Source organism: Aspergillus multicolor (genome assembly GCF_047715735.1).
Source record: "Aspergillus multicolor strain CBS 133.54 unplaced genomic scaffold BDW74scaffold_21, whole genome shotgun sequence".
Classification (NCBI taxonomy): Eukaryota; Fungi; Ascomycota; class Eurotiomycetes; order Eurotiales; family Aspergillaceae; genus Aspergillus; species Aspergillus multicolor.
This window is the reverse complement of record NW_027395972.1, coordinates 507,066-533,147: the sequence shown is the minus strand read 5'-3', so window position 1 is coordinate 533,147 and position 26,082 is coordinate 507,066. Positions and strand designations below refer to the sequence as shown.

General features: G+C 53.3%; 10 protein-coding genes across 10 annotated transcripts; 7 read left to right on the top strand and 3 right to left on the bottom strand.

Moving 5' to 3' along the window:
• Positions 1-233: 233 nt before the first annotated feature.
• Positions 234-3,803, bottom strand: BDW74DRAFT_157380 (sulfatase domain protein). The gene is made up of 2 exons (XM_073725134.1): positions 3,330-3,803; positions 234-3,274 (listed from the first exon to the last, which is right to left on the bottom strand). Exons 1-2 carry the CDS (start codon positions 3,653-3,655, stop codon positions 844-846), a joined length of 2,757 nt encoding a protein of 918 aa, XP_073581810.1. The 5' UTR covers positions 3,656-3,803; the 3' UTR covers positions 234-843.
• Positions 3,804-4,903: 1,100 nt separating this feature from the next.
• BDW74DRAFT_180372 (flavin-containing monooxygenase) lies at positions 4,904-6,820 on the bottom strand (the record flags this gene model as incomplete). Its single annotated transcript, XM_073729725.1, has 4 exons — positions 4,904-6,003; positions 6,065-6,463; positions 6,544-6,663; positions 6,742-6,820. The coding sequence occupies 4 exons, from the start codon at positions 6,818-6,820 to the stop codon at positions 4,904-4,906; spliced, it is 1,698 nt and encodes a 565-aa protein (XP_073581809.1).
• An 845-nt stretch (positions 6,821-7,665) lies between these two features.
• Positions 7,666-8,803, bottom strand: BDW74DRAFT_180371 (uncharacterized protein; the record flags this gene model as incomplete). The annotated part of the gene is made up of 3 exons (XM_073729724.1): positions 7,666-8,278; positions 8,341-8,556; positions 8,607-8,803. The coding sequence occupies 3 exons, from the start codon at positions 8,801-8,803 to the stop codon at positions 7,666-7,668; spliced, it is 1,026 nt and encodes a 341-aa protein (XP_073581808.1).
• A 2,277-nt stretch (positions 8,804-11,080) lies between these two features.
• Positions 11,081-14,219, top strand: BDW74DRAFT_56394 (uncharacterized protein). The gene is made up of 9 exons (XM_073733180.1): positions 11,081-11,232; positions 11,282-11,336; positions 11,386-11,518; positions 11,568-12,142; positions 12,189-12,618; positions 12,665-12,799; positions 12,846-12,970; positions 13,019-13,405; positions 13,456-14,219. Exons 1-9 carry the CDS (start codon positions 11,118-11,120, stop codon positions 14,090-14,092), a joined length of 2,592 nt encoding a protein of 863 aa, XP_073581807.1. The 5' UTR covers positions 11,081-11,117; the 3' UTR covers positions 14,093-14,219.
• Positions 14,220-16,307, top strand: BDW74DRAFT_56395 (uncharacterized protein). The gene is made up of 5 exons (XM_073733181.1): positions 14,220-14,539; positions 14,589-14,723; positions 14,775-14,944; positions 14,997-16,058; positions 16,136-16,307. The coding sequence occupies exons 1-5, from the start codon at positions 14,347-14,349 to the stop codon at positions 16,181-16,183; spliced, it is 1,608 nt and encodes a 535-aa protein (XP_073581806.1). The 5' UTR covers positions 14,220-14,346; the 3' UTR covers positions 16,184-16,307.
• Positions 16,308-16,897: 590 nt separating this feature from the next.
• On the top strand, positions 16,898-17,717 carry BDW74DRAFT_180368 (EXPERA domain-containing protein; the record flags this gene model as incomplete). Its single annotated transcript, XM_073729723.1, has 3 exons — positions 16,898-17,096; positions 17,156-17,554; positions 17,617-17,717. 3 exons carry the CDS (start codon positions 16,898-16,900, stop codon positions 17,715-17,717), a joined length of 699 nt encoding a protein of 232 aa, XP_073581805.1.
• Positions 17,718-18,180: 463 nt separating this feature from the next.
• BDW74DRAFT_157375 (uncharacterized protein) lies at positions 18,181-18,852 on the top strand. The gene is made up of 2 exons (XM_073725133.1): positions 18,181-18,293; positions 18,352-18,852. Exon 2 carries the CDS (start codon positions 18,391-18,393, stop codon positions 18,667-18,669), a length of 279 nt encoding a protein of 92 aa, XP_073581804.1. The 5' UTR covers positions 18,181-18,293; positions 18,352-18,390; the 3' UTR covers positions 18,670-18,852.
• Positions 18,853-18,959: 107 nt separating this feature from the next.
• On the top strand, positions 18,960-20,357 carry BDW74DRAFT_169288 (uncharacterized protein; the record flags this gene model as incomplete). Its single annotated transcript, XM_073726969.1, has 2 exons — positions 18,960-19,704; positions 19,738-20,357. The coding sequence occupies 2 exons, from the start codon at positions 18,960-18,962 to the stop codon at positions 20,355-20,357; spliced, it is 1,365 nt and encodes a 454-aa protein (XP_073581803.1).
• A 632-nt stretch (positions 20,358-20,989) lies between these two features.
• BDW74DRAFT_169287 (Tannase/feruloyl esterase) lies at positions 20,990-23,296 on the top strand (the record flags this gene model as incomplete). Its single annotated transcript, XM_073726968.1, has 3 exons — positions 20,990-21,933; positions 22,039-22,516; positions 23,195-23,296. The coding sequence occupies 3 exons, from the start codon at positions 20,990-20,992 to the stop codon at positions 23,294-23,296; spliced, it is 1,524 nt and encodes a 507-aa protein (XP_073581802.1).
• Positions 23,297-24,457: 1,161 nt separating this feature from the next.
• Positions 24,458-25,952, top strand: BDW74DRAFT_186658 (uncharacterized protein). Its single transcript, XM_073731305.1, has one exon. It carries the CDS (start codon positions 24,485-24,487, stop codon positions 25,880-25,882), a length of 1,398 nt encoding a protein of 465 aa, XP_073581801.1. The 5' UTR covers positions 24,458-24,484; the 3' UTR covers positions 25,883-25,952.
• Positions 25,953-26,082: the final 130 nt, after the last annotated feature.

Here is a 26,082-nt window from a genome sequence, read left to right as displayed (position 1 = left end):
CAGCAAATGAAACGGACTCAATTAAGCATCCGCAGAGCATGATAACCGACGCGAAGGGCAACGATCCTCGTCCGATATTAACGAGATGCCGAGCGAGAGCAGGGCGAGGAGGAGAGCCCCTCCGAGCTCAGACGCCAAGGCTGCGCGGTGTCGCACATTGACCGTGCCTGTGTCACATTGACGAGCCAGTCACAGCTGGCCAGTTCCGTGACGAATGCGATTCTAGAACCCTGCTTACCCTCTGCCAGGGTCAGGGCCAGGGTTGTTTTGGGTTGAGATTAAGTTGGGTCTGTCATGTTTATGCGAAACGGTGCAGATGGGCCGTGTCCCGAGAAGGGTGGGCGGGCGACGATCACTTCAGATAGATTAACCACTGTCACGAGAGAGCGAATTATGAACAATCGATTACGGATACGATTCTTTCCTAGTCTGAGTAAGCGATGAGGAATGCTTGTTGGAATTGATGAGGAGAACAGGAAATGGAAATCATATGTACAGACACGATGCCGTGCAGCCCATGCCAAAACCAAAATATACAGATGTCCGTGCTAGATGCTAGGGTTTTGAAAGAAAGGTGGATAAGGAGAAGTGTCGTAAATGTACAGCGTACGAATATTTTACACGCGATGGATGTGTGCATGTCATCCTGGTGCTCATCACCGTCATCGTCAGTCTGGCGGGATGCTGGAGGGACCGAGCCTGACTCTTGACACTCGGTGCGAGTAGCCTCATTAGGAAGCGACCCCTAGACAAGAAGCCGAGGCTGATGCCAAGGCGAGGATGGTGGGTATGCTCGAATCCATATTCGAAACGAGCGACGTTTATTACTGCCGCCTGCCCCCCTCACGGCTTCTTGTATCCGTACCGCCGATGGTTGTCCGCAATCCACCACTCCGTCATATGAGCGGCATCGCGTGCCCAACGCACAACCTCCGGTTCCCACGGGGCATCCTCCGGGTGCGGACGAGACGGCGTGATGGTGATCGGAGGCGGAGGCGGACCACCGCCTGGAGGGGGAGGGTGGTGAGGATGGTGAGGCGGGGGATGGTCGAAGAAGCCGCGGAGGTCGCGGGTGGACTTTTCAGTGCCGTTGTTTCCAGCGACATCTTCGACCTTGTACTCGTGCCAAAGGGCGTCCATGAGGTCAAAAAAGCTGAAGCTCGTCAACGGGTGCTCTTCCTGCGGGTCCTTTTCGAGATCGGTGAAGCGCCATTCGACGTCGTCAATCAGCGGGATCACGATGCGCCATTGTGGTCGCGCGGCAGAGCGCACGGCAAGCCATGAACCGCCGGTGTTCATGACACTAAACTGCCAGTCCTGCATGCCGTTGGCTTCTTGAAAGAGCGGGCGGATGAGAGATTGGCCTTCGTAAAGACCGCGGATGTCTCGCGCGGCTTTGGTGGATTCCGGACCGAGAGAGGATGACTCGATGAGGAGGTCGAGGATGGTCGGTACGAGCTGCAGGGAAATGACCGGGTCCTTGATTTCGATGGATGGTAGGTTCGGGTGTGCGAGGACAATGGGAACGTGGAACGATCCGATGTGCGGGTTACTGTAGGGTGTGATGCCGCCGTCGTTGGGGAGGGAGAGGCCGTGGTCGCCCGCCATGACCAGAAGAGTCTCATTGCGGACGCCTTTCTCTTCGAGGATCTCGATAATCTGAGCGAGCCAGCGATCGGCGAAACCGATCGTGTTGAGATACTTGTTCATGTCGTTGTTCTTCCCCTTGAAAGACGGACCCATGATGTTCTCGTATTTGTTTTCCGGCATACCCCAAGGATGGTGCGTCGTTCCCGTGAGATGGCCGAGAAAAACGCGAGTGTTGTTCGCTTCTGCTGCGTCAAACGCATCGCGGATGTATTCCTTCAGCTCGACATCTGGGTAGCCGTAGTAGTTGACTTCCTTGTATTTGAGCGGGGCGTGCTTTGCGTCGGGCTTCTCGATGCGCTCTTTTGTGTAGATATCCTGGAAGCCCATGCGCGGGGTCAGTAAATTCTGCTTGTCGTAGCCGTCGGTGACCGACTGCATCCAGATCGACTCCCACGGCCAGGTGCGGTAGTCCGAGGTGTTGGTGATGTCGGCCTGGTGGCTAAGCGCGTTGACAACGTGCGGCATGCACGGGTTATACAGATGGTATTCGTACTCCTTGTTGAAGTCTACGACGAGCGGCGAGATTCCGCACATTGTTCCAGCAACCGACTTGATGGTGTATGTTCCGGTAGTGAAGGCGTTCCTAGCGCTAAGTCCACCGTACGATTTGCGCTCGCCGTCGCGGTACTGGTCGAAGCCGGAGTCGAAGCCCGTCAGGTATTCGGCGGTTCTGGTGAGGTTCGCGACGGTTTGCACTGCGCTTTCTGGCATTTCGTCATCGCCGAAAGAATCCACAATCTTATTCCACATGAACGAGCCATTGCGTAGAGGGAAGACGTCGCCGCGAGTACTTTCCAACTTGAGCATAATGACGTGCTTGATGTTTACATCTCCACTAGCCAAAACGTCCTTCAGTTCGTCCAATACCGGTGCCTGCAGATTCGACAAATGAAGCGGGTCCAGTGACGGAGTGTAATGTTCGTGCTTGCCATGCCAGTCCTCAAACCCAGGGAGCGTCTTTTCCGGCATCCAGTCCCAAGCCGGCGGTTTACCCAGCGCAGTCTTACCCTCAAGCCAAGCGTAGTCCGGAATATTTCCTGCCTGTTCCCCGAGAGTCGGCCGATGCATTCCAGCAAACGGCGTCATCGGAAGGGCTCCTGATAGAAAGATATACGACGGGTAGGGTGGGCGAACGATGCGGAGAACAGCGAGGAAGATCAACGGCAGCCAAACAACCAACCGCTTCGCAAGCGAGATGCGCTGTGGCTGGCGCTGCGGGATATCCTCAAACTCATCCTCTGAGTCACTCTTGTAGTCATGGTAATCCTCGACGGCGACCTGATCGTAGACTTCGGGGTCGGGGAGGGGTTCGCTCCGGAAGCGAATGTGGCGCATACGCGAGGAGAGGCCGGAGGAGCGATTAACCAGCGGTCTAAAGGCCTTCTTGAACGGCTCGGCGAGAATGTGCAGTATTCCTCCAATGACGCGATGCAGGAATGGCGCAATGAACCACGCGATGACCGTCATAATCGCCTCCACAATCAGGAATCCCGTCAAGCCCGTCAGCAGTGTCCGAATAGCGGCCGCATCACGATGGAACGTTTTCGCCTGTCGCCAGTTGATTTCCGCGCCAGCAGTAACGAAGAATGAGATGTTGGCCGAGGCCATTCCGGACATGGTCAAACTAGAACAAACAAACACATTAGCCAAGTAACGTCTCTGAAGAGCAAACCAAATACCTAAAAGGAATGATGACCAGCGCAGCAAGAGCATCGAGCCATCGCCACGGAAACTTTTGGGTAAAAATGCGAATGAGAAAAGTGCAGGCGACATCTTGCGTAAAGAAGGTGATTCCCCAAGTGAGAAACTTGGATGCGGGCAGCGAATGCAGATGGGCGTAAAGATGCAGCAGTTTCGCAGAGAACAGCGCGAGGAAACTCAGAGTGAAGAAAAAACGCCGAGTCCAGTCCCAGAAGACATCGAAGAAGGCAGCAGGCGACGACCGCAGACGGTTCCAGGTGGAGAGACAGTTGCGATAGAGCTTGAGCTGGTGTACGGTTCTCATCTTGTCGGTGTCGGTGTCGTCGCCCGGGGGGTGTTGGGCTTCAGCGCATATTCAAGGACAAGTGTGTTGAAGAACAGAAAGGAACAGGGATGTTGAGGAGAAGAAGAGGGGGTGAAGATTACATGCAGGTGAATGATGAAAGATGAAAGAAAGTCGGGGAGTGATTGTGAAGAAGAGAGAACTGAGGCCCAAGCCATGAGTGGACTCCACCAGTGAAGGCGCACAGCTAATAATACTAGTGCCAACGGCAAAGAAGCCTGTTTGGGTGTTTCAGAGGATTTACCTTAAAATTGGACCCTGGACCCGTCGCCATTTATAGCTCAGTGCACAACGGCAGTTGGCAGTACAAGTACAACGTGGGAGGCTGCAGATATGTGATTATCTGTACAGTCCATGTAGAACTGTGATATCTATCTGCTGTCCACCGTCTCAATTGACTTTCTCCCCCAGATTGACGTCGACGAGATTTTCTCTCCAACGTGACCTCCTTCTCCTTCCAGCAAGGTCGGACTCGCCCGAAAGACAGAAAGAGACCCCGGCGGGGTTCGTCCACTTCCACCAATCATGTGCCTGGCTGCCTCTCAGCCTCGATGGCGGACCCTTACTCTCTGTCGCTGATTGGCTCTCGCAAGCTGCGGCTGTTTCGAGCTCGATCCCCTCTGCAATCTCTTCCCCCTTTCCAACTCTTACCTCTTGACAGTTCAGTGTATAGCAGTGTCTATATTTGCCATCAGTCCGGGGAAACGGAGTGGCCACCTCGTGATGTCAGGCCCATGTTTTTGACAGCCACAACCTTGGACAGAGCCACCGGGAACAAAGTGGCCCATAAAGTCAGTCACACGTGTGTTAGTCATGGAATGCTCCACCAGCGACACAAGAATTTGCCAAGGCAGCGCACCACATGAGTTGACACGTTTGCTGTGCTGCGGAGATTTAAGCGAACGAACCCTCTGATCGTCTGATTGCCGAGGCCATGCTTGCCCTTGCACTGGGATTTGGAGTCAAGCTTCGGACACACTCAACATCAAACACCAGGTGAACTTTACTCTGTGTGATTTGGAATCTGGAAGCCTGAAAATTCTTCAAATACGCTCCACATGTCTCACTTGCACCGCACCGCAGTAGCACCACCACGCGGGCGCGCCTCCTGAATCAACTCCTGACTCCTGACCCGACTATACGAGGTGCCAACCAATAATTACTCTACACGCGCAGGCAGCAGCGGACTAAAAAAACCAACCATCGTGCTTAACGCCTCCGCGGCCGTCCCCTCGCCCCCTGCAGATACCACCCTCCCGCTGCAACAGCCACACTCAGCCCCAGCAGCAGCGTCGACTTGCTCACCGGCCACACCTCTTCGACATGGCCAATCTTCGTCTCTTTGCTGCCGGCAAATTTGCCTTCATCGTCACCCTCAATGTCATAATCTGACCACCGCACTTTCGCCAGACCCTGCTGGTACTCGACCACCGTGCCGGGCCAGTTATTCGTGATCCGACCCTCAGACGTCTTGTACCAGCTGTTGCACGCGGGGTCAGCAAAAGTGCTATTGGCCAGACGCTTCTGGATGTCGACATTAAAGGCGTGGACGACGTCAGTTTTAGGCTGAATTGCGAGCGAGCGTTCGGCTTCTTTCGCACGGATGACGGGGTCCATCAAGGCACTGAGGTAGCGACTCTGTGCCTCGATCATGAGGATAATCGAGTTGTGGCCGAGGTTCGTGTTCGGTCCATACAGCAGCCCGAAATTCGGCATGTCTTCGACCGTCACGCCGTAGTACGCTGTTGCGCCGCCGTTCCAGATCTCGGCCAGATCGCGCCCGCATGCACCGGTGATCTTGATCGGGTGCAGGAACTCGACGGTGCGGAAACCGGTCGCGTAAACGATCAGGTCGAAGTCGGTGGTTTCGCCGTCGGCTGTTTGGATTCCTGTCTCCGTGATGCGCTGGATGTTCCGCGTGTCGAGCTTGACGTTGTCCCGGCCCAGTGCTGGGTAGTAGTCATCTGAGGCGAGGATTCTTCGGCAACCGGGCGGATAGCTGGGTGTAAGCGTTTCCCACACCTCCGGCTTATTCGGGAGCCCCTTCTTTATGTGGTTGACTCCCAGATCACGGACTTCCTGCGATGATTTGGTATCCGTCTTAACGACGAAGTCGTGGCTCATTTCTCGGTAGAGCATCATCAGCGAGCGCTTACAGTTCCGGAAGAACGGTATCGACAGCAGAGCCTTCTGCGCAGGATGAACGGGTTTATCATCTCGAGGAAGGATCCACTGCGGTGTCCGCTGGTAGACAGTCAGATGCGACGCGGTCTTCGCGACTTCCGGTACAATCTGCGTCGCAGTTGCACCTGTTCTCAATTAGCACCAACCCCCCTCATCAAGACCCAAATCCGTGAGAAGGGAACATACCATTCCCAATAACAGCAACCCTCTTCCCTCCAAACCCATACGTCCAATCCCACCGCGCCGAATGCATGCTCTTCCCTTTGAATTCCCCCATCCCCTCAATCTCCGGCCAAGCAGGCATATTTAGCTGTCCCACACCCGAGATCAGCACATTCGCCGCAAGCTCATACCCCTCCTGGAACTGCGCGTCCTTGGCGCCAGACACAGAGACCTTGATCTTCCACTGCCGAGTTTCCTCGTCCCACGCCGCACTCTCAACACTCGAGTTGAACCGGATGTGCGGGTACAGCCCGTATTTCCCCGCGATGCCGGTTAGGTATGTCAGGATCTCTTCCTGCCCTGGGTACTCGCGTGTCCAAGTGGAGCGTTGTTCGAAGGAGTAGCTGTAGAGGGCGCTCCAGACTGCGAACCTTGTCAACAAAACATCCAGAACAGCTTATCAAGTCAAGGAGGGAGGTGGGTGGAGGGGAAAGGAAAAGTACCATCACAAGCACACCCCGGGTATTTATTATCGTTCCAGGTGCCGCCGACGGCACTGCCTTTCTCGAGTATCACGAAGTTGCGGTGGTTGCGGCGGAGGAGGTCGATGGCCATGCACATTCCTTTTCGTTTTCATTAGCGGCTTCGTCATTCGAGAAGAGGGAAAGAAGTAAGGCAGGTGAGTAGGTAAGTAAACGAACCAGAGATCCCCGCCCCAATGATCGCGACCGTCGACTGCGTGTACGTCGTGTTTCCGACCGGGTGGTTGATGCTGGCCATCTTTGCGTCTTTCTTCAATAGCCTCTATTCTAGTTAATCACTCTGTAGAATTAAATTAATGAACAAAGTAAGTAAGTAGGATAAACCCCCTACTAGAAAAAGGCCGTGCCTGGTAGCATCGAACAATCAAGGGATGGCTTGCTTGCTTCCCCGCGTTTCGGCCAGCCGACCCTCGGTTGAGTGACAGGGTGGAGTGCCAGATGAGGAGAACGCGGGGCTTGGGGCTACCGTAACCGGCAGGGGTGCACTGCAGGTGCAGATGATGCAGTGATCGGCCTGGACTGTATGACAATGGGGAGTGCCGCATTAATAAGTAGGCAGGGGGGCAGTGTGTGGTTGTGTTTCACTTCAAAATTAATGGAGTGTTGCAGCTGGCAACTATATATATTTTGGGTTCAACCAACGAAAGCCAATCAACTCCGAGCTTTCTATTCCTCCCACAATAAAAACAATCAAATCATTATTTGAAAATTAAGATACGATGAGCTGAGACAAACTAGCTCATAAGGGAAATAAACCGGACATGGGGGTCTGAGGTAAAGCTTACTGGTACTTACAAGAACCGCTCACTGATGGAGCAGACTGAGCAGTAAGGTTGCGCTGGAGCTGCAAAGGTTCGACCAAATCCTTGGCAGCCATCGACCACGCCGTTGATATGCTTACGCGAGAACGTGCTGATTCTCAATTATTTTATGCTTTGACGTGGCAGAGCAGAAGCTTACATACTTTGGCCCTCCGTAGAGTATAGTGTCAGTTGAAAGCCACGCGAAGCGACGGAGTGGGTATAGCAGCAGGTATCGCAGGAGAGAGACAATGTACATAATCTATCAAAGGACACACTAGGCCTATACTTGAGCCTTAAGATACGGAATTCCCGTGAGCTTAAACGCCCTCTCACCAAGCACAGGCTCATTGACCGGCTTGAACCGGTTATGTGGGCATTCCACCCCATCCCTCTTCGCAACATTCGAGCCAGTGTGCTTCGCATTCGGCCAATGCGTCGTGCCCAGCCAGTTCTCAAACGCCTCCTTCTTCCTCACAAGATCCTCCTGACTCGCATCCGCAACAGGCATATAACAAGTGTAGATACAGAACCTTGGCGTCTCGCCCTTAGGGCTGAGGTTATAGTGCGGCGTGCGTGAGTCCCAGAGGAGCAAATCGCCCGGCTGAGCGCACACTTTAACCCACTCGCAGCCGCGGTCGGCGAGCCACTTCATGCCCTTGTCGGTGTACCCGTACCACTCGGGCGTCCAGGCGGGGATGCGCTCTTCGGCGCGGATTTCGGGGTCGCGGTGGAATTCGTCGGAGAGGAGGTGCGCGCCGCGGCAGACGATCAGGCCGCCATCGTTCGGGCCGTTGGGGAGGAGGTTGACCAGCCCCTGGAGGCAGCGGAAGTCGGGCTTTTCGGGGTCCTGGTCTTGGTGCGGCCAGGGTTTGTTGGGAGGAAGATCGGTGCGGCTGGGCGGTTTGTTAGCTTGGCTGCGACCCATGTCGATGAAGAAGAGGGAGGGCAGGTATACTTGGGAAAACCGAAGTTGATTGCGTCAAATGAGACGATCAGATTTTTGTCGTTGTAGACCTTTTCAAAGGCCTCGACGACGCCGGGCTCGCTGCGAACATTCCAGACGAACTTTTCGTGTGGCACGCCGTAGTGCATGCACATGCCTTTCTCGTTGATGAGAGGCAGGCGGTCCTTGTGGACGGTTGAAGGGTCGTTGCGGTCGTAGCCAAGATTACTATAGTACTTTGTTAGTTGCCTTTAAGCCGCCGGGAAAAGATCTCTTACAAGCCCTCCAGCCACGAGTGCATGTCGCCAGCATATTTGAGAGCACGTTCTTGCGGGACAGCGCCTTTCACAACGGCGAAGCCGTCTCGCGCAAGATCATCTCGGAAGTCTCCGAATTTGGGGTCTTTGCCGTCAAGGCGCATGCGGACGTTGTCCGGCGACACGGTAATGGACTCAACAACAGTGGTACTAGACATCCTGACGTGGTTATGATGGATCTGAATATGATCTTGAATTCAAATGAATGAACCTTCGCGCTGTTTATACCATTGCCGCGATGACTTGCGATACGTAAGTCAGGGTAGCTAGCTCACCCCCACCGCCCACAATTCCGTCCGCCCACTCGGAAGGAATGTGGAGGAAGCATGGGCATGGAGGTGGAGGTGGAGGTGGAGGGGTTAACCAAGTGGGCGAAGATTAATCAAAAGTTGCGTACGCCACGAAACTCCAGGGCAGGTCTAGGGTTCTGCCACATCATGAAAGCCAGCAGCCCGTTTCGCATCGTCATCGTGGGAGGAGGCATTGCCGGCCTCGCGGCTGCTATCGCCCTTCGCGGTCCGAACAGACGGATCACCGTGCTTGAACAATCCCGCCTCAACACTGAGATTGGCGCGCTGATCTCCCTTCAGCCTAATGCGAGTAAGATTGTATACGAAACTTTTGGCCTAGGAAAGGAACTGGAGGATGCACGGGGTATGGTCGACGAAGGGTTCCGTGTCTACTCCACCGATGGAAAGCTAGCCAACGAGGTACCGCTCACGACAGCTGAATATGGAGCGAATCGAATTGTCTGGCATCGAAGGGACCTGCATGATGCGCTGAAGAACGCCGTGTTGGCTGCTGATCGGGAAGGGGAGGCCGTCGAAATCAGAATCTCTTCACGAGTGGTAGATTGCGATCCTTTAAGCGGGGTTGTAGAACTCGAAAGTGGAGAGAGGATCGAAGGAGACGTCATCATAGGGGCAGACGGAATGTGAGTAAATCCTCTGAATCGCGAACCGGCTGACATTACGTAGACACAGCCAGCTTCGGAAATACGTTGTAGAGAGCGAGGTCATTCCGTTGCCAACAGGCCATTCCGGTACGAAAAGACCTTCCAGACTGTTTGTACCAGCTAACAATCATAGCGTACCGACTCATGGTAAGGGCGTCCGTCATTCGCAGGGCCATGCTTACAAGACAGATTCCTTCCGATGTTCTCGAAAGAGAAGAACCAGCATTCTGCAGCAAGATTAACCCAAGAAGTCCGTTTACTTCTATGATGGTAGCGCATGACTGCCGCCTGATTATGGGGCCTGGTCGACAGGGGGAAGTCTTCGGGATCGTTGCATTGGTCCCGGACGGTGCGTTCACATGTAGGACGCAACCCAGATTCTAACAGCTGGCAGAGCGAATGAACGAGGATCCCAATGCGAAGCAGTCTTGGGTCTCAGAAGGTAGTCTTGCAAAGATGCTAGATACTTTTTCAGAGTTTCCGGACTGGGTAACCAGCATTTTCAAGTCAGTTCACCCCAACCGCGATAAGTACAGACTAACTGGCCCAGGCACTCAAAGGATCTTGGCCTATGGCAATTGCGCGACATTGTAAGAGTCAATTGGCGAATTTTGGAAGGTTGCTAAGTTGGTGGCAGGATCCCCTTCGTACATGGTACCGTGGCCGGGTTCTCCTTATCGGCGACGCTGCGCATGCAATGCTACCAACCCAAGGTCAAGGAGCCAGTCAGGCGATCGAAGACGCCGAGGCGTTGGGTGGATTTTTCGGAGAGCAGACAGACACTCTCTCGCTAGAGGAGATTGGTTCAATCTTCGAGGTACTATCCGCCTCAATATTGACGCTCTTTGCTGACAGTCGGCAGAATATATTCCAGAGCCGACACGATCGTGCCAGCTTGATTCAAGGTTATAGCCGACAGGCAGCAAAGCCTGGCACCGCGAAAGGTGGAAAGACGGTCACAATGTACCCACGCACATTCCCTTCATTTCCTCGGCCCGGACTAATGATGCGTAGGAAACCGGATGAGTTCATGGCGTTCAATTGCAAGTATCCAGGCGCAAAAGAGTGGCTCCGCCGCCAGGCGACCGCTAAGGCGTAGGCCTGATACTGAGATTGTTGGATGAGTGGAGGGCCGGACTGAGGAGAGACACTGGTCCTAAGAACGCGTTACGCGTCCGGAGCTGCTCCACGTCGCGCTATTGGTCTGCAGACTGAGAGTCGGAGTGATTGAGCGTCACGGATGCCGAGAAATGGCGAAGAGGCATGTTCAGTGGAAGCGAAGCTAAGAAAAAGCCCGTCCGATCGCCGGGAGAGCTGAAGCCCGAGGCTGGAGATGCGTTGGAGTGGAACTAAACCTGGGGAAAGAGCAAGGAGGCCTGATTGGGCTAGCGTCGGCACACGAGGGTCCACATGACTCCCGACTCGACTGGCACAACTTGCTCCTCTTCATATTTATCGTCCTCTCATCGTATGATCTTGTCAATTCAGAACATCATATAAGAATCAATAATGCCTCCATGTCTTTTCCAAACAAGTCTCCCCGCATCAGAGACGCCACTAGTCTTCACCGGTGCCCGGAATGCGACAGGGCCTATGAGAGGCCCGACCACCTAGCTCGCCATCTGGACTCACGTGCGTACCAGTATACTTGCTTCGGTCATAGTAGCTAATGTACCATAAGATCGCAACGAGCGAACCTTTCAATGTCCTACTTGCCATCGCGGCTTCAATCGTAGGCATGATGCCATCCCCTGCTTGAGCCGCACTAGACTAACCGCCACCCAGGGATGTACTGCAACGACATCAGTTAATCCACACTGGCGGCACGCCGAATAGCAAACACAGAGGGAGGGCCGTTGAGGCTTGCGAGCAATGCGCTTCTGCGAAAGCCAGCTGTGACAATGACAATCCGTGCAATGTTTGTGTTGGTTACTCCCTAAGAGTTCATCTAACTAACTAATAGACAGAGATGCCAACGAAAGGGTATACCTTGCACGCCGCGAAAGTCGAGCCAGCGTCGCCGTAGGACCGTTAATACAATTACCCCTGAGACCGGAACTCCGCAAGGTCAGTTTGGAAGCGAGGTCGATGGAGACACTGGTACAACGCCGTCGACCTTATCCGTTGACCGCAGTCAAAACCATCGGATCCCATTAGGCGTGGAGGGCGGAGTCAATTCCATGTACTCACCAACACCTCCTGCTTCGTCCATTGTACCTTGTCCGGTGCACTTGCCTTCCCAACAAAACATGATTGATAATCTAAGCGAATTTCCGGCATTTTTCGAGCACGTCATGATGCCGTCTGATATCTATCCGGCTGGTATCTCCGATATCCAGCAGCCGAGGGGTGTCTTTGATTTTATGGGAGACCCAGGACTGACGAATCCGGACGTTGGCTTGTTTGGAACCGACATCCTCATGGACCTAGACAAAGTACTAGAATACAACCCATCACCTGCCACGACAACATCGTACCAAGAGATTTCTGCCGAGGAGCAAAGCACCAAGCAGCGGGTTGCTGCTTTTAGAAAGTCGCTATGGTACGTCGATAAACTCATGCGGGAACCCTCGACTGACAGTTCCCAGGCTTTGGGTACCCGAGAAAAATCAGAACGGATTTAGTGAATATGGCCATATTCCCTTGCAAGACGGAGACATGACAGCTTCTATCTCTTCGCTCCATAGATCCCGCCTTGAAGCCTTGAATATTCGCGGAAAGCTCACTCAGCAGATGCGCGACAATATTTTCCAGCTTGTTCTGGCTACCGGCGGTTCACGCCTTTCTGTTCCCTCTTTTCCAACTGCCGAGTCGCTCGATGCGCTCATCAAGATTGGCATCTCGAAAAGAACCGAAACCGATGCCTGGATCCACCCATATACCTTATACCGTCAAGAATCACGCCCGGAGCTCCTGACAGCCTTGGTTGCTGCTGGGTGTGTATGTTCTGCTATTCCCTCTGTGGGTAAAGCGGGAGTGCTTCTTCTAGAGATTGTTCGAGTCAGCCTAGCACATCTTGTAAGTGCAGCTTGCAGGCTTTCGAAAAGTGTCCTAATCACCATAGGTTGAATCGGATAACAGCGTCTTACGAGATCTTCAGTATTTCCAGGCTTCTATGATGTGGTTGGACATTGGGGTTTTCTGTGGCTATAAACGCAAGATGCAGATAGCGGAAAGCCACCTTCAGCCTTTGTGCACGGTAAGCACGACGCTGGTCTTTCTGACGATATCTGACAATCTCTCAGGCATTGCGAAGAACTGGATCTTTCGATCGTTCGTTCTATTCTCAGATCCAGCCCGTTGACTTTCTTCACGGGAAAGAATTGGAAGATGCTTGGTTACACTGGGTACGGCAGGAGTCTCTAAAACGGTACGGCCTTGGTTCTAGTCCACAATGACACTGCTAACCTGACTATAGCCTGGCCTACCACCTATTTGAACATGATGTGGAAGCGGCAGCCGCAATGAACAGACCTGCCCTGACTAGTTATGCCGAATTTACTCTGCCTTTCCCCAGTGCTCGAGACCTGTGGCTGGCGCCCACCGCGACGGCCTGGAAAGAGCTCATGAGGACGAAATACTTTCACGCCTCATCCTCAGACTTATCGCTAAAAGACATATTAGCCGATCCGGCTGTTCTGACAGATCTGCCTACAAATGTCGATGCGGGGGTGGTTAATTCCGCGCTTCTACATGGCCTAATGAGCCAAGTATGGATGTTTCGCCAACAGGCATCGCTCATGGACAGCGGCACTGATGCTCGTGCTGTAACCCGACTGTGGCTTCAGAGCCGACAAGATGAGCTGTAAGATACACTTCAACTATGGTAACTTCTGCTGATTTAGGTAATGGCAGGTCACTGTCTATTAACACCACGATGCAGGAAATCGCAAATGCCCCGCCAAACGCAACGCTTTTTAGCGAATTCGCCTTGATGCATCTACACGTCAATTTCGACTCGGTCCAACGTTTTGCAGGACAGTTCGGAGAGGCCGAAGCGCGACGAGAATATCCAAAGCTTCGAGAATGGGCCTTGACTAAGGAGGCGCGCACCTCAGTCTGGCATGCTGGACAGGTCCTTCGAGCAGCTCGCCAGGTACTGCCATTTCAACTTCGCGGCTTCGACAGCTTAGCAATATACCACGCTATATTGGTGCTCTGGATATTTGGGCTACTCCGCTGCGGTGAAAAACAGCAAGATAAGGCGACTACTTTGGCCAATGGGAATTCCAATACGCTAGTCAGCTTGGATAGCTCCGAGACGGACTCTATTAAGCCGTTCATTAGCCGGGACCTAGGTCAACCCGGCCTAACCCTCCACTCTGCCGGCTCTGGGGGAACCGCCGTTTTCTGTCAACTCACCAGTCCCCGCATGGTGATGGATGTGGGTAGACAAGTTTTCGAAAGCAACCTTCCAGGGGCCTTGGATAACTTGCCTCCACTGGTCGAAAACCTGCGAAATCTGATACGTGATTTAGGGAGCTTGCCGTAGCTTACATTTTGACGCGAGACAATTGGAGCAAGCCAGCCGCTATTGTGGGCAAGGTGTTTGTGGGGGGCCGCCCACGCTTCGGCTTGTCCACATCCCTGTCCACATCCGGTGGTCGCAGCTTTTGCCCATGGGGTCTCCGCATTTCCAGACGTCTCCGCTTCTGCGACGCATGACAGCGATGGGGTAGATAAACATTCCCAACTCCAGAGTTTTGATCCTGCTCTCGGCATCTTTTGGGCCCCTTGTCATGAGCAATGGAGGAGAAAGCTGTCATTGAGCTAGCCGAAAACGTGGAAGCGGGAAATCCCGACGTCGAGCATGGACATCTCCTTGTCGACAGCGATGGGCAGGTTCAGCGGCTGCCGGTGCCCAGCAAGGATCCCAATGACCCATTGAACTACACGAGATGGGAGAAGACTGGCATCATCATAAGCTGTTGCTGGTTTTGTAAGTGTCCGAAAGTTACTTTTACAAACAGCTACTAATCGCATCGCAGCGGCCATGTCCTTGTCGCTCGTCGGGGGTCTGGGTGCTATCCTCGACGTCCTCTTCCAGCTATACACACCCGCTGGGCATAGTGCCAACGAAGTGGTATGGTTGACGACCTTTCCCTCACTTTTTGTGGGCGTTGGTGAGTGATTCCTTTTCTTTCGTTCTCGTCTTCAATCCTGACATCGGCCAGGAAACTTTCTTGTTTTGCCGCTCGCTATGTTGTATGGACGTCGATTTACTACCCTCACATCTACGACGGTCCTTCTTGCGGCGACTATCGGCTGTGCTGCATGCAACACCTGGGAACAACATCTTGGTCTCCGTATCTTGCAGGGTCTCGCAGCAGGTGTGACAGAATCGGTTAGTTGCCATTACCATTCTTCGTCCCTGCCACTAACATCTAATCAATTAGGTCCTTCCATTGATGCTTGCCGAGGTGACGTTCGTGCACCAACATGGAGTCGTATACGGCATGTACTGGGCAGCGCAAAGCGCGATAACAGCATGTCTCAATCTGGCTTCATCGTACGAAGTCGCTGCGCTCGGATGGAGATGGTACTACTGGGTTTTCGCCATCACCATCGCGGTCGGCCTACTGCTTGCCTTCTTCCTCGGCTTCGAGACTAGCTACCAGCGCAGCTCGCAATTTGTCCATGGCCGACTGGTGATTACAGATCAGTTCGGAGTAACGAGGATGCTGACTGTGGACGAGACGCGAGAATACCTCGAGACACATGACCACCCTGACGTCTCCGAAGAGCTCCGCCCGAAGAAGACCTACCTACAGATGCTCGTCCCGTGGTCATCGCCTACCGAAAGCTCACTGACCCTCATTCCCCGCACGACGCTCCAAATCTTCGAAGCGTTCATGTCACCCGGTATTCTTTACGCAACACTCGTCGCGTCCGTGGTCCTTGGCGCCTCGATCGGCATGTCGCTGTCCTACAACACAGTTCTGCAGTACAACTACCACTGGCCCGCCAAATCCATCGGGTTAATCAACCTCGGCGGCGTCTTCGGCGGCTTCGGCGGTATGCTGTATGCCGGCTTCTTCGGTGACAAATTCATCGTCTGGATGGCGAAGCGCAACGCAGGCATCCACACACCCGAGCACCGTCTCCCGCTCCTTATTCTCCCCGGTATTCTCGGCGTTGTTGCACTTCTTCTATACGGCTTTACAGCCGACGGAAGCGCGACCTGGGGCGGCCCATACATGGGCTGGACGCTCTTCCAAATCACCTTCGTCTCCGTGCTCATCCTGTCGACGTCTTTCGCCGCCGAAGCCTGGGAGAAGAACCCAGGCCCCGCGATTGTGGCTGTTGTCGGTGTGAAGAACATTGTTGCTTTCGCGTTGAGTTACGGCATCAATCCCATGACCGAGAAGTACGATTACCCTGTTGCGATGGGAATTCTGGCGGCGATCGTAGGAGGGGTGTTTCTGTTTGGCGTGCCGGTTTATTTCTTTAATCCCAGGGTAAGCTTACTCCTTCCAATTCGGGATTCCGGCATCAATCCACAAACGTATGCCTTGCTGACTCGGTTTATTCATAGTGGCGCCGATGGATGGACGCGAAGGAGCGAAGGCGCGCGGCGAATTGATCTCAGGCCTCCCAATGAGCTGATTGCTTCCAAGGTTCTGTTCGCCCCTTGGACTACTTCTGGAACCTGTCCCTTCCAACCGGCATGGTGCTCAGACTGAACTATCATGGACCTCTGGCCGCGCTAGTGCATAAATGCGTTTATATGGTTACCAAGTTACGAACCAGGAATTAGGCAACTCGAAGAGGATAGTCGGGTACCGGAAGAGTGAACAACATCTTAGCGCTCACTGCAATGATAGTGATGATTTATTTTACTCCGAAATACTCTGAGCTTATGCAAACGATCTTGTAGCTCTCTTCGGTATGGTAGCCGATCCTCCACTCGAAAGTGTGGATTGTATTTTCTGGAGCAGGAAACATTCGACCTGTTTGCCATCGACAACTATTCATAACCCCTATAGAAGCAAATCGTTGTTTATGGTCAATAACAGTAGAAAATGTCTCAAACATCCTACAGAGGAATAAGACCGTCAAAAAAGCAATACCTATACAGATAGCCAAGCATGATTCCGCGGGCTCCGCGGTGTCCCCGACATCTGCGCCAGCAAGACCAGCATCCGGATCGTATCACCAAGGACAAGGGTCCTGATCGCCAGGCTACAGCGATCAGAAGGTACGCTTAAATACCTAGTCAGGGACGAGAGGATCTTGATTTAAAATTTATAACGTTTCGTCGGGTCGCGTTGTTATCGGTGTCCCGCGCCAAAGCAACATGTCCACTCTCCACTCGTATTACCCGCCGGGCGTCGAGATCCCAGACTACGTCCCCAATGAACTCAGCACGCCCTCGCTGCTTGCTATCTTTGCGACGGCCTGTACGGTTGTTTTTAGCGCGACGGCGTTCCTTGCGAAGAGCGTTAACCCGCGAATTTCGGACTCCGAGCTCGCGAAGACGCTTTGGTTTGCGCTGTGTACATTCTCCTTCCCTTTACCCAACTCTCTGTACTAACCTAAAGACATCGGTATACAGGCGGATCCATCCACTCCATCCTAGAAGGGTACTACGCGTTGAACTTCCTTACCGTCGCATCCAGTCTTCACCCGCTCGCGCAACTATGGAAAGAGTACTCCCTCTCCGACTCGCGGTACCTAATCCCCAACTCATTCGTCATGCCCATGGAATCCATCACCGCGCTGTTCTGGGGTCCGCTGTCGTTTGTGCTTGTGTGGTTCATCATCACGCAGCATCCGCTCCGCCATCCGCTCCAGATTATCATCTCGCTTGGCCAGTTGTATGGCGATGTGCTGTACTACGGGACGTGTGCGTTTGAGTACGTCGTCAATGGGAATGAGTTTTCGAGGCCGGAGGCTTATTACTTCTGGGGGTATTTTATGCTGCTTAATGCGTTTTGGATTGGGATTCCGGGGGGTGAGTTTCTCTTTCTCCTTGGAGAGTGATTTGGGGTTGACAAGGCTAATGAGGCTCGACAGGGCTTATTTTGGACAGTGTCAAGGCTATCAGGGGTGCTTTTGTTGAAGTTAAGGGGAGAAGAACTGCAGGAGTTGGTGGGAGTTCGAAGAAGACGCTATAGAAGGAATGATGACTTCGATTTATATCAAGGTGCGTGGGTGCGATGGAGCTCTGAGGATATAATACGGTGACTGGCTTGCTTTGATACCGTCATCTTGCTGGGAGCTCTTGTTACATTGTACAACACATTAAAAGCCGTCGGGATGTTTCGATGTTTAGCCTGTGGATTATACCAGTAGATCTGTATGGCAGCCTGTCATGTTTCGGCCCCCAGACTAACCTCAAGCTTCAGCAAATGACACTGTCCCAAGCAATGATCTACACAGCGGCGAGGCTGTGTTTGACACATCTCGTCCTTAGCAGGCCAGCCAAGACGACTATTTCGAAGCCAACCGCCCTGCAAGACATCTCGTTTGCTGTGCGACGTCATTGGGACACAGCCTCATCCTCCGCCAAGCTGTCTCGGGCACCTGCTGCAGCCTTCTCAACGCGGAGCTTTATTTATTTGGTTTCGTCTCCCCGCGCCCTTGCGACTTTATTATAAACTCTCTCACGCGGCTTCGTCTAAACCTCGTGTCGCTACAACAAACGAGTCCGTTCTATACCATACGCATTTCGCCGTCCCCTCGGCGAAGCAGTAGGCACCCCTCCTCGTTCTCCCCATCATCCTCGTCGCTAACTAAACGTTGGTCTAGCCAGGTTTCAGCCAGGCTCCAGCCAGAAACACCACAAAAATGACCCAAGATACAAAACTCCCTCCTCCACCGAAAGCATACCCCGCTCCACCTCCAGCCTACGGTCTCCACTACAACTACAACTACGACCACGAAGCGCAGCGTCAGCACCTCCCCGTTCAAAAGGGCCCGGTACGGACATGGGGCGATACAAAGCGGGAATGGAGGTACGGGTCGAAGTCGAGGGTCATCAAATACTATCTCGGATATGCGCTGGGCGGGTTCATCATTGGGACGATTATCGGCGTGCTTATTGGGGTTATTAGTCGGTATACGTGATTGGGGTTTTTGCTTGTATTAAAGATATCCATTTGAGTTTATTAATTCTTTGCAAGTGCTCTGTTCTTACTGAATGGCCTAGAGATAAGCGCGTGCGTCGCTCCTTCCTCCTCTCATCGGTGCTGAGTACCTTCCCTGGATGGCCGTCCGACCTAACAACCCTCCTCGACACCGTCAACCCGCGCAGAATTGCGTTATGGATCATTTGTGTAACGCAACCCAATCTCCCATATATTGACAATTGATGAACAGATTGTTGCCCCCTCCAAAAGAACTTCATCAACCTCAACATGCAACTCTCAAAGGTCCTTGCACTCCTCGCGCTCATCTCGACCCCGGTCCTTGCATCCAGAACGAAGCATGTTATCACCCGCGATGTCGCCATCCTAGGAGGAGGGGCCACCGGCTCATACGCCGCAGTGCAACTGGTTGACCGCGGCTACTCGGTCGCTATCGTGGAAGAAAAGAATCGCCTTGGAGGCCATGCAGATACACTATACTTGCCCAACGGAAACCTGATCGACTACGGCATCCGCGCGTACTTCAATGAATCGGTTGTGAGAGAGTTCTTGGACCAGCTCCACGTCGAATACGAGAGCTACTGGCCGTCCGCAAATCGTACCGAGCTGGTTAACTTCAGGACTGGCGAGAGGGTTCCTGCCAGCGGCGACCCCGTAGACCCGGTTGCAGCGGTTCTCCGGTACCGTGCGGCCATTGAACAATTTGACTATCTGAGCACTGGCGGTTTCTACCTCCCCGACCCGGTGCCGGAAGCACTGCTTCGATCCTTCCGCGAATTCGTTGAAGCCAATGACCTGCAAGATGCGCTTACTGTCATTTGGACATTCTCTGAGCCGCTGGGCGACATCTTGGAGACACCGCTGTTGTTTGTGTTGCAGATGTTCGGAATTTCGCACATTCATGGACTGCTTCAGGGGCCATATATCAGGCCTAAGAAAGGCTCGGCCGCGATCTTCAAGGCAGCTGCCCGATATATCGGCGAGGACAACATTTTCTATAACAGCACCGCAGCACGTATGACTCGGGACTCGACCGGTGTGGAAATAGTTCTCGAAAGTCGAGACGGTGGCTATAACCACATTCGTGCCCGGAAGCTGCTAGTCGCTTTCCCTCCCATCATGCCGAAGCTGCGAGAATTTGATCTAGATGAGGGCGAGGCATCCCTGTTCTGCAAGTGGAAATTCACCAATTACTGTGGTGTAGTCGTCAACAACAGCGGCATTCCCGATGGGCTCAATGTCGTCAACACCGATCCAGAGCGGCTGGGTGGCTTGCCAGCGGTGCCCTTCGAGTCGATTCTGGACTACGGCGAGGTTCCAGGTTACTACAGAACCAGAATAATAGGAACCGAGAGCTTTACCGATGAGGATTCCAGGGAGCTAGTTCTGAACGATCTCAGACGCATAGGTGCTGAACTGACGTTTCCAATCAGCGAGGATTTAGACATCGTCGCATTCGAGTCACACTGGCCGACCGCTCTGATAGTTTCAGTGCACGATGTCCGGAGCGGCTTCTACCAGAAGCTGAATGCTTTGCAAGGACGGCGTAACACTTATTACACTGGGTATGCTTTCTGTACGGATTACTCACCTCAGCTGTGGAACTTCACTCGGAGCATTGTTGATAGGATGGCAAGTGAGTTGACCATTTCAGCTGATTTGAAGTGAGCATGGGAAATGGTGTATCAACAAATGTCTTATCACCCCCTATCTATTGCCTTGATGTGCTGAACTAGCAGTATCCTTGCCTAGCAGCGTGTAATGGAATGCATCAGGTGTGTGGTAACCCCGCTATGTCAACGAGAACTGTCCAAGTCATTTTCAAGGACATGCTGCTAGGTCTCAAAGAATTTCCCATTCACTGAAAATACCACTGGACATGAAAGTATGTTCACGTGCCTGGGACTCTCCTAAGCTAGGAGCTTGGAGTGAATATGATGGTGGAAGCGAATGAGTAAATGGATTCTCCAAAGAGCTCCAGCACTCCTCAAGTGCGAAGATAAAATGCGCCTCGCCTCTGCTCCAATGCCAACTTTCTCTTCTCCCCATCATCATCTCTCTTCCTCTTTCCCCCTCAACCCTGCCGCCACCATGGCTCTCGCTCTTGCAAACGCAAATTTTGCCAGCAGCCTTGGTTGTTCTGGCTTCCAATCTCCCTCGCTTCTCTCCGCCGATGTCCTCTGGCTCACCTCAAGTCCCGTCCATGACGTTGTCTATCCAGAAAACACCGACCTAGCTGGAAACATTGTTCCTGGCACCGCCCCTGGCTCCCCCCCCCTCTAACCTTCTGCAATGTCTCGATGGCCTTGATCCACCCCGGCGACGACGACACCGTCCTCGTCTCTGTCTGGCTTCCTCCGAAAGAAAATTGGAACAAGTGCTACGCTGCTACTGGCGGCGGCGGACTCGGTGCTGATTATGACTTCAACATGATCAGCCCTCTCACCGCTGGCTTCGCGACCTCCTTCACCGACGCCGGACTGACGCTCAACAACACCATCAGCGCCAACACCGGACTCTGGGGTCTCAAGGAGGAGGGCACCGTCAATGAAGCGCTCTTCGAGAACCTCGGTTACCGTTCCGTCCACGATATGGCTGTCGCATCTAAGGACATTATCAATCAGTACTACGGCACCGACGCGGACTACTCTTACTGGACTGGTTGTTCTCAGGGTGGTCGCCAGGGTTACGCCGCGGCTGCCAAATTTTCTACCGACTTTGATGGCATTCTCGCTGCTTCTCCCGCACGTAGCTTTGACCACGTCGGAATGTCAACCTTTTGGCCTGTGGTCGTGATGCAGAATGAAGGCGAATTTGTCCCGTCGTGTGTCTTCCGCGAATTCGAAAAGGCGATTGTTAAACACTGCGATCCTCGTGATGGTCTCGCCGATGGACTCATCTCCGACTATGACCTCCTCATGTCGTGCTCTTCTTCGTTCAGCCCGTCCTCGCTTGTCGGAAAGAAGGTTGCCTGTCCCGAAGCTGGAAATACTACTATCACGATTACTCCTCGCCACGCAAACATCGTCAAGAAAATCCTTCGCGGCCCATCCTTCGATGAAGTACAATACTGGTTTGGCCTCGCTCCCGGTGCATCGTTCTCCGGCACTGCGGATACAGTCTTCGACAAGCGAACTCACAAGTGGATTCCTCAGCCCTTTGCTCCGGCATTTGGATGGCTCAAGAACATTATCGCTCCCCAAATGGCGCCGAAGATCCAACCTCGCAACGCGCTTAGAGTCCTGTTTAGGAACCCACGCAAAGGCCTGTACACCAACGGAACCATAGCCCCGTTCACAAACACAACCACAGCGCCATTTACCAACACTAGCACAACGCTAATTGGAAGCACCGACCTTCCAACCCTCTCCTACGCCCAGTACCTGGAAGCCTTCAAAGCCTCTCTGAACATCTCATCTCCCTACCTCGGCGACGGCTTCCTCGATCTCGCGCCCTTCCACGCCGCCGGTGGCAAGCTTCTCTCTTGGGTCGGACTCGCAGACCAATTCATCCACCCCATGCATGTCCTCGACTTCCACCGCAGCGTCGAAGCAACCCTTGAGGATGACGATGAGACTATTGACATCAACTCTTTCTACCGCCTCTTCACAGCATCTGGTGTCGGTCACTGCGGTGGCGGCGTCGGCGCAACCCCTGCTAATGCCCTTGGCGCCTTGGTTGAGTGGGTTGAGCACGGCAATGCACCGGAGACCCTGGCTGTCAAGGTCACAAATTCGACTGAACGCCCAATTGATCACGAACTGTGCCTTTACCCACGCAAGAAGGTTCCTTTCAACGGCACATTGACCTGTCGCGACCCACGCATGGTTATCAATGACGAAGCACCCGGTCTTGGAATTTACCACAACCAGACACAAGGATATCAGAATCAGACAAATGGGTACCAGAACCAAACACACGGCTACCAAAACCAGACCCACGGTACGGCACTCCATTTCCGCCGTGTCCCCGATCTCCCCGTGAAACGCATGCCTATACCCCCAACTCCACGCACCGGCCGCGCAATCCCCGTCCTCGCAAACAGCGGTGCTCAATCCACAAAGCCCCAATCCCACTTCTTCGGAACCATCTGCTCCGTTCTCGCGCAAACCGTGTCTGAATCCGGGGAGCCCCAATTCCCTTTGTTTTGGACCATCTACAACGCATTCATGGCGTGGGCGGAGTTCATGGTGACCCGCTCGCTTTTCACCTCGGTAATTGTGTTCGCGTGGGAGTGCTTCGTTATGCAGGAACAATGCGATTTGGCGCAGTGGACTTTTACCCTCGCGCTTGTTTTGGCGGTTTTTGGGCCGGTTTGGGATCGGTACATGACCTGCAAGTGCAAGGGGTCCGATAAGGTGGGTCGTGCTGATTCTTCTGATGATTATTCTTCTGATGAAGATGAAGATGAAGATGAAGATGACGACCCCCCTTAGATCCCCGAGGAATTGTATTACTCGGACCACGAATGGAATAAACGGTGCTTGGAGCATAATGTGTGCAAGCACCGTGGCTTTGACTCTGACTCCGACTCTGATGACTTGGATGAGTACGAGGATGCTGGCGAGTATGATGGCGAAGTTGGTCTTCCTGTTGAGGTTGCCTGAGAATGACTCTTGCGACCCTTGGAAACTCTTTTGTTTCTCCTTTTTTTTTTTTCAAAAACTAAAATGTCTGTTTTCCTTTTTCTTTCCTTTTGTTCTTGTCCTGACACATTGTTCTCGGGACATGTGTCTCTAAAATGTTCTAGCTAGATAACCATTTTGTATGGCCTCGATGTCCCTGTTCGTGTTGTGATATCTGGATTGTTGGCTATTCTCATGTACTTGGTTAGCTAGATCACATTGGATCATTTATCAACATCATCCTTGTGCTGTCCGTAGTCGTAGGAAGATCTGTAGAAGTTTACTAAAGATTAGTGGTTTTGGCATGCCATAACCACCACACTACAATAATGGCTATCCAGCCAATGTAGATACCTTTACCCTTGAGCCGTAGAGGAATATCAAGGAAAGCGATAAATTCATTAACAGGACTTTTTCGCTCTGCGGTAAGGCAATGCAGTTGCAAGTATAATACCTCGGTTCGTCCATGGCTCAACCACCACATAGTGTTAAGGGCCGGAGATACTGACCTGAGAGGTGCCTTTACCGGAGCATGCTTCGCATAAATAATCTCTTTTCCTCAGATTGCTCCATCCTGAGCATAAAGCTGGCTGAGTTTGAGGTTCAGGTTGCGTAACTACAGACCCAGTGCTTAGTCATCAGCTTGTCAAGCAAGCCAAGTGATCCTGGCCCATGCCACATGCAGAGAGCACCAGCTTCCTCCTCCGTCAACTATCCTCACTCTGAGCGTGCTATCACATGCCATCTCTCCAATGCCCTGCGACCCTTCTGAGTCAGACAGAAGATTGTTTGCCCAAATTGCACCACCAAATTGCACCACCATAATGGCGTCAGACAGCAGAGACAATCCTTCGGCACTGTCGGATCGCGAAATCGAGATCGACAGGGCGGACTCCACGTGGATCTGGCGCGATCCACGAACTATCGGTTTCCCTCGAGGATCCCTACTCGGAAGCGTAAATGCTTGGCTGATCTCATCTGGCTCTCAAGGTTTTCGACAAATCACATGCGATGGCTCGTGAACCACTGACTCGGGGTACGGATCATTATCGATGCTTTGACCCATCGTTCAGCTGAACCGATGTTTGCGGCCGATGGTTCTCCTTTAAAGGCGATAGATCCCAGAATTCCGATTCTGAGGGATAACAATTTCTGCACACAGCCGTCGCCATGCGTCTCGGAGCTTTCACATTGAGCAGCGCGACTCTGCTCGGCTCGGCCGCCGCCGCAGCCGTCAAATCGCAAGACATCATCGACCGCGATGTGGTGGTTCTCGGAGGTGGCGCGACAGGCACGTACGCGGCCGTCCAGCTCCGCGAGCAAGGGCACACCGTCGCCCTCGTCGAGCAGAAGAGCAGACTCGGCGGACACGCCGAAACGCTCTTCCTACCTGACGGCCAGTACGTCAACTACGGCGTGGAGGGCTACTTCAACAACGACATCACAAAAGATTACTTTGCGCAGCTGAACGTGGATTATGAATCCCTTCTCCCCGCCGCGATCCTCACCCAGCACGTCAACTTCCGCACCGGCGAGCGCGCCCTCCCTGGCAGCGAGCTCCTCACCACCGTCGCCGCGGCCCTGCTGTACCGCGGCGCGATCGAGCAATTCGACTACCTCTCCGAGGGGCCCTACAATCTGCCCGATGAAGTCCCGGAGATCCTGCTGCGTCCATTCCGCGAGTTCGTGGACAAGTACGCGCTCTGGGGCGCCGTCGACCTCATCTTCACATTCGCCGAGAGCGTCGGCAACATGCTCGACAAGCCGACTCTCTACGTGATCCAGGACTTTGGCATCCCGCACATCGACGCCCTCCTGAACGGCGGGTACATCCGCCCCAAGAACGGCGTGACCGTCCTCTTCGACAAAGCCGCCAACTACATCGACGAATCGCAGAACATCTTCTACGACTCGACCGCAATCAAGACGACGCGCTCCGAGACCGGCGTCGAAGTCACCATTGAAAACAGCAAAACAGGAACCCAGCAACTCATCCGCGCCAAGAAACTCCTCATCGCATTCCCACCTGTCATGGACAAGCTCACCGGCTTCGACCTCTCCACCGAAGAATCCACCCTCTTCGCCAAATGGACGTACATGAACTACTACGCCGCTGTTCTCACCAACACCGCCGCCCCCGATAACTTCAACATCCTCAACACAGACCCCACAAACCAACCCGGCAGCCTGCCCACCACCCCCTTCAACTGGGCCCTCGAGTACTCCGGCGTGCCCGGCTACTTCATGAACAAGATCGTCGGCGAGGCGAATCTGACTGAGTCTGAGGCGCGCGCGTTGGTGATTGATGACGTGAAGCGTATGAGTGAAGCCGGCACTTTCAAGCTGAAGGACGGCGAGGAGCCCGAGATCGCGGCGTTTGCGTCGCATGCGCCGGAGACTCTTATGGTGAGCACGCAGGATGTGGCAAATGGGTTCTATAAGCGCCTTTATGCGCTCCAGGGCCAGCAGAACACATTCTACACTGGGTATGCGTGGTGCACGGATTACTCGACCGCGCTGTGGAATTATACCGCTGGGGTTGTGGATGAGCTTGTGAAGGGGCTGTAGGTAAACAGCTCTGGAGAATTTAGATTCTATATATATATATATGATTACACATTGAACATAGAGATCCGCGCCCCGTTGCTCTAAACCCAATCATAGTAGATAATTTCTGATCATTCGTATCAATGTTTACTTGCTAGACTTTTACGGGTATGTAATCCTTGGGAACAGTAGGCCGCAATCCAAGCTTTGCCTTCTAGAGG